This window comes from Lachnellula hyalina (genome assembly GCF_007821495.1).
Source record: "Lachnellula hyalina strain CBS 185.66 chromosome Unknown contig00112, whole genome shotgun sequence".
Taxonomy (NCBI): Eukaryota; Fungi; Ascomycota; class Leotiomycetes; order Helotiales; family Lachnaceae; genus Lachnellula; species Lachnellula hyalina.
The window spans coordinates 4,690-11,241 of record NW_022157226.1 but is presented as its reverse complement, the minus strand read 5'-3'; the positions used below and the strand labels follow the sequence as shown (position 1 = coordinate 11,241).

Genomic DNA, 6,552 nt, shown 5'->3' with positions numbered 1-6,552 from the left:
GCATGGTGAAATGGAACAGAGAATATGGAAGGTTCGTATGGGGACTTTGCAAGAAATCATGTCATGCTTTATTGAATAGTTCCAGAATCTACATTCGATAAAAGGACGGAAATACGGCTATAAAAGATAGCAGCAGGTCAAAGATTATTGGTCGTGAAACGGACCCAGTGAGGGGAATGCGATGTCGACATGCGGGGTAGAAATGGCAAAATATACAAAAAACAAGGCTGACCAAGCGATAAGGAAACACCCCGGTAGCCTCGTCCCCTTCTTCTACTTCAAGGAATACTTATAAAGACAAATTCTTGTTTGCTTTGGCGCTTTAGCACGAATCTGCAAAACATTCCTAGGTAATTATCATGTCTGTCACAGTAACCGAAAGTGTAAGATCGGAAGTCCTTCCAGCTAAAGACCAACACAAATACGACTTCAACCAGCTTACACCTTATACACATCCACCTGAAACCCAGGAATCCCTTCCATGGGCTGAGCTTGTCACCCTTGACCTTGAGGATTACAATCGCCCAGGAGGGAAAGAGCGATTGGCAAAGCAGCGTACGTCATAGAAAACCCCGATTACCTATCCCAGCACATTTCCCGAGTTTTGTAAATATGTCTTTGAAGCTGTTAGTCAAGGCTTTCGCAGCAATCTTTTTACTTTACCTTTCTTTTGCAAAAAGCTAATTGCCTTTTCCGCATTTCGCAGTTGAGCATGCGGTCCACCATGTCGGATTTTTCTACGTCAAGAACTTTGGACTTTCTCAGGAGCAGATAGACCAACAGTTTACACTAGCGAAGAACTTCTTTGATTTGGACACCGAAGAGAAGGCCAAATACGAGATCGACTATGCGAACGCGGATTACAATGGCTGGCGTCGCCCGGGCCGTGGAAAGATCGGTCCCGTAAAAGACAATGTTGAAATCTTCAATATTCCCAAGTTCACCAAAGATTTCGAGGGTAAGTATAGACAGCCGGATCTAATAAAGGCACATCTACCCGAGATAGAGGTATTTTCCCGCGCACTCCACAATAACGTTGTCCTTCCACTATTGCGACTTTTTGCCATTGTCTTGCAATTGCCCGACGAGGAATATCTCGTTAAACAGCATTCCTACGAGCAGAAAAGCGAGGACCATTTTCGGTACATGATTTATCACAAGCGTACAGCCGAGGAACACGCTGCAAGCGGTTATGGCCAGTCTACAGGGCATACCGATCTCGGGACAGTGACTCTCTTGTTTCGGCAGCCAGTTGCAGGACTACAAATTTTAGGAGATGATGGAAATTGGACGTATGTGTCGGCGCAACCAGGAACAATAACAGTGAACCTCGCCGATACGATTTCTCACCTGACAGGTGGTTGGCTAAAGAGCTCCGTTCATAGAGTAGTGGCACCACCAAAGGATCAATGGCAGTATGACCGCACGGGACTACTCTATTTTGCTCGTCCGCATAACGCTACGATATTGAACCCCATCTTGGACTCGCCCTTGTTGAAGGAAGCGGGTGTAAAGCCTCGGTTCGAGAAGCCTGTCTCTATGGAGGAATGGGTCAAAGCAAAGCAGACGTTGCAGGTAAGTAAATTGCACAGCACAATAGTTTCGCGCATGCTTTTGTTTCTTCTCAAGACCTCTATAAGTAGAGAGTTATGAGTATTCGAGGAAGCAGAGGAATGCTAACATCTCAACTTGCAGTTAAATCCTGAGATCTCAGCTAAAAGATTCGCGGAGTCTGCTGATGGAACTGTAGATGTCATTGGAGGCTTTAGAGACCGGAAGTATAAATGAATGCGGAGCCTTTAGGTTAGGGGGTTAATCAAATTCAACGCCGATGCATAATACTCTATAATAGCTGAGCAGAGTTAGAGATCATTTGTAATTGGAAGCTGCTTATCCCAATATACTGGCATGATGTCTGTTTGTGGTATATCAATGTTTCAAAATTACTCTGCCAACTTTGGATCAAGTCTTTTGTCAGTGAGAAAAGGATTAAGGGGCGGGGGCTTAGCTTGGGCAATTTTCGCTTAAAATCCAGATCGCTTAACAGCCCCCGAGTCCATCGGCCCCCCTTTTTTGTTGTCACTTGATTCCATAATAGATGATAAACGAGATAGTAAGAAAGATATATAATAAATCCACTCTATCATTACAGAGGATCGATATAAGCTATTGGTTTGATAACTAGCTTAGTTTCCAGGGTTCAACAATGACAATCACGTGTCGTTCATAAACCCTCTACAAAATTGTCTATGAATAAAGTTTTGATAATTCTGAAACAACAATAAACACTCTTCCCAGAGTCTGAGATCCTTCGCAGTGGGGTGGTTCCGAGCCCTGCACTGCGCTCTTGCAGGTAATAGGATTTTTGGCTCGATGTCTCGGGAGCAATGGGACATCTGGTTACTATCGCCTTCCGGGCAATGATCGGACATTCTTGGCGTTGTCTGCCGGGGGAGTTTCATGCCTGTTTGCGTGGCGTGGCTTCTATTTATTGTCGATCTATTCCATCATACTTTTATAGCTCGGAGTTGGCGATCTCCGAGATGTCGGCCGAGGGGGAAATCCTAACGCCGAGCTGGAGAAGTATCGCCGAGCATCTTCAGCCAGCGTACCTATATATTATAAACACCATGGACCACCAAATAAGTAAAGACACCGTGACGCCCACTCACCACAGCAAATATGAGCGAATTAGTACAGAATACTGTCGCAATGACACCACACGAAAAGACAGATGTCGAGAACCAACCACCATCACCACCACAAGAATCTCTCACACACGATGATGGACCTGTCAAACCTGCAACTCCCGGCCCAGGCCCGCCACCCAATGGCGGTCTTCTAGCCTGGCTTCATGTTGCGGGCTGTTTTATGTTATTCTTCAATACATGGGGCATTCTGAACGCGTTTGGTGTATACCAGACATATTACGAATCTGGAGCGCTCTTCACTACAACATCTTCGAATATCTCATGGATTGGCTCCATTGAGGCATTCATGCTACTCGTCGTCGGTTTCTTTGCTGGTCCAGTTTATGATCGCGGCTATCTACGCACATTACTTCTCGTTGGAGGTTTTTTGATCGTGTTTGGGCATATGATGCTCAGTCTATGCCACCAGTACTGGCAAGTCCTTTTGGCCCAAGGCTTTGTTATAGGCATTGGAACCGGCTGTCTATTTGTGCCTTGCATAGCCATTATCCCCCAGTACTTCACCACCAAGATGGGAGCTGCAATGGGTCTGGCAGCATCGGGGTCCGCGCTTGGAGGCGTTGTCTATCCCATTGTATTATATCGGCTCATTGACGAAGTCGGATTTCCCTGGGCTATCCGCATCAGTGGCTTCATCTCCCTCGCGAGCCTCCTCATCCCAATCACCATTCTGAGACTTCGTGTCAAGCCACCAAAAGTTCGCTCTTTATTGGACTTTGCCGCCCTCACCGATGTCACCTACATGTCTTTCGTCCTCGTCTCTCTCATCGCATATATGGGCCTCTTCGTCATCTTTTTCTACCTCTCATACTACGCCGAATCGCAGCGCATCACCGACACCTCGCTAGCCTTCTATCTAGTTCCCATCTTCAATGCCGCTTCGATGTTTGGGCGAACGGCACCAAATGCTCTCGCAGACAAATTGGGACCATTCAACATTCTCGCGCCTGCAACTTTGATCTCGGGCATCCTGATGCTCTGTATGATGGCCGTACACTCGAAAGGGGCCATTATCGTCATGGCACTACTCTCTGGTTTCATGAGTGGCGCCCTTATCGGACTCCCTCCTCTCTGTTTCGTCGCCTTGACCCAGGATAAGTCGAAGCTTGGAACAAGGGTAGGTATGGGCTATGCTATGCTGTCGTTTGGCGTACTTGCTAGTGGACCTGGCGGCGGCGCAATTCTGGGCCAAGGTGATTCTCTGAACTGGCATGGCTTGTGGATATTTGGTGGTGTCTCGACTTGTGTTGCATCGTTGGGATATCTTGCAATTAGGGTTGCCAAGTATGGATCCAAGCCGCTCATAAAGGCGTGAGGCGGTTTACGGTGCCGTAAGACTCGGAGGTTATGGCGGTATGGCTTAAACTTCGCAGCATTCTTGCATAGCCATCAGGCTATCCGTTGTCAAAATGAGGGAAAGCGAGAAGCAGGGGTGAATCTTACCTAGGTAGAGATGAGATTTATTTATAAGGTATAGTGAGCGAATGGTATACATACCCCTATCTAGAGATGAGACAATATATATATAATAAATCAATAATCATAATTATTAATGAAATATATTATATCTATAGGACTATTAACAATCTGTCTTCTATATATAATTAGTGTATACTAGTGAAAACATGAAGGTTTGATTCACTAACACTTGGATGACGTTCAGGAAGAGCTTATACCAGTCTACCTGAGGAACATCTCTCTCGTCTGTCCCTATTTTTTTGACTTTGGGGTTAGAATAGTCCATATGCTGCTCACGTTATAGGCAGGCGAGCAAGTGCGTAAAGATCTGATATTAGCCATAGGACGGGATTTGATTGCGGAAATTGAACGAACGGAGCAGTCATAAAGATGCTAAGTTGCGGGGTAGAGCACTGTAATATACGGCCACCGAAGGTGCTATGGAATCCCGAGATCAGGAATGAGCTTATCGTTGAACTATTGTAACTAGAAGTTGCGTCAGTGTAGGAAGTCTGCACTTTTGCTAAAGTTAAACTGGTATAAGTACTATAGGTAGGCGTGTAAAATAAATATACGTAAAAGTAATACGATACGCGTAGACCGGAAATTACGCTTTATATATAATTAAATATACTATGTATAGAAGATATAAATAAATAGGTCTAATATAAACATTATATATTATATATACTTATAAAAAAGGAGAGGTATATGCCTAGTTTATGCCTATAATAGTAAATTAGAGCATCTGCCTATAAAAAGAAAAAGCGTATATTAAGCATACACCTCTCTCTAAGTGTATGCTCTTTTTTTCTTATAGGCATATGCTAAGCATATACTCTAATTTACTATAGAACACCATAAAATTTCTAGTAGATTTTGAGCGTTCGGAGATCTTGAAGCAAGGTTCAGTTCTTCAAGAGACTTCGCCGAACGAGAAGCGGAAGCACCTCTACTTAGACCTTAAGGAATTTTATCGAAGTCTTTCTGACGGAGTTTTCATCAATTCTAGCAAGTGCTTCGATTGGAACGAGCCAATTTTTACCTCAAGAGGCCAATATTATCCTGCTTAAATATTAACAGATAAATAAAGGCATGAATTTGAAGCGCTTAAGGAGAAGATAGAGAGGGAAGTATATGAGAGCAAAGAGGTCAGTGACGAGTGGAAAGGCTGGAATTCGAGCGAAGAGACTGCTAGCAAGGCTTATGGCATTTGGAGGACAGGAAATTAACATGAAAAGCACAGGCCATGTGGTAAATATTTCAATTGCGTATTTTCTATCATCGAAATCAAAGTGGGGGGTTTGTGGTGATGTTCTGGGTGAGATTCTGAGTGGGATTCTGCAGTTGGTCTTTAGTTTGGTGGTGGAGCTCTAAGACGTGCAGTACTTGAGAGGGGAGAGGCATAAGGAACCGAATCGCGCTTCCTCGCCATAGTCATGTCCTCAGACGCCAGCAAAACGCACTAGCAGTAAGTGTAATGGCAGATTCAAGACAGTTAGACAAGTCCTCCACCACATAACAAAGTTGCTTCAATGCCGGACTCCATCATCCAAGAACTTAGCAATCTTCTCCACAGCCTGATCATCTCCAGAACGAGTTTCCATCAAGGTCCTATGCACCCACCCATCCGTATAGCTGCCTCCAAAATCAACCAAAAAACAATCATCACTCCCATTCCCCCATACCACGTCAATCTCGTGCAAGAGTGCAATAGCTTTTCGAATCTGTTTCGCCCACTTTGCTTTTCAGTCCTCCAAAACCCCAGCCTCATCTTTTAACCAAATCACTCAACCTTCCTTCGTTCGTAATCAATTCCTCTAGAATCCCAAGAATGACCCCATCATCATCAACAACCAACCCGAATAGCGTCCGCGCTGGAATAGAGGTTGCACTTTTCGATATCTTGATCTGTCGCAAGCAGTCGTATTCGCGCTGCACTGCTTTGAAGGATTGTGTCGTGCCATTCTTGCAGCACATGTCAAGTCTGCGTGCTGACACTTTGGCGATATATCCTGAGCCCATCAGCTTGCTCGCTACCGTAATATCTCGAGAATATTAGCGGGGCAAGTCTAGCGTGTTGTCCTTCAGATTCAAATGGAAGGAAATGAACTGTGATAGGTGAGGAGGCGTTTGCACTATCTCTGCATGTCCTTCGGTCGCAACGAGGCGAAAATATAATGTTTCTGGATTGAGGTCGGAATAAAGATCCTTCGTGGATATCTTAGGAGAGAGTCTCCTTCTGGGATAGGTGGTGCTATTGCTCTGAATTTATGCCACCCAGCACTGAAGACCAGGTCCAAGATTTCGTCTTGGGCGTCCTGAATTTTCTCATCGTCATTTTCGACAAATGCCTTGCTGTACTGGGTAATAAGAGAGGTTG

General features: G+C 44.8%; 3 protein-coding genes across 3 annotated transcripts; 2 read left to right on the top strand and 1 right to left on the bottom strand.

Annotated features, from left to right (window-relative positions):
- Positions 1-359: 359 nt before the first annotated feature.
- LHYA1_G006235 (UPF0676 protein) lies at positions 360-1,788 on the top strand (the record flags this gene model as incomplete). The annotated part of the gene is made up of 3 exons (XM_031151175.1): positions 360-555; positions 707-1,575; positions 1,696-1,788. The coding sequence occupies 3 exons, from the start codon at positions 360-362 to the stop codon at positions 1,786-1,788; spliced, it is 1,158 nt and encodes a 385-aa protein (XP_031003732.1).
- Positions 1,789-2,630: 842 nt separating this feature from the next.
- apdF_7 (Aspyridones efflux protein) lies at positions 2,631-4,026 on the top strand (the record flags this gene model as incomplete). The annotated part of the gene is made up of 2 exons (XM_031151174.1): positions 2,631-2,646; positions 2,696-4,026. The coding sequence occupies 2 exons, from the start codon at positions 2,631-2,633 to the stop codon at positions 4,024-4,026; spliced, it is 1,347 nt and encodes a 448-aa protein (XP_031003733.1).
- Positions 4,027-5,701: 1,675 nt separating this feature from the next.
- Positions 5,702-6,149, bottom strand: LHYA1_G006233 (uncharacterized protein; the record flags this gene model as incomplete). The annotated part of the gene is made up of 2 exons (XM_031151173.1): positions 5,702-5,908; positions 5,952-6,149. 2 exons carry the CDS (start codon positions 6,147-6,149, stop codon positions 5,702-5,704), a joined length of 405 nt encoding a protein of 134 aa, XP_031003736.1.
- Positions 6,150-6,552: the final 403 nt, after the last annotated feature.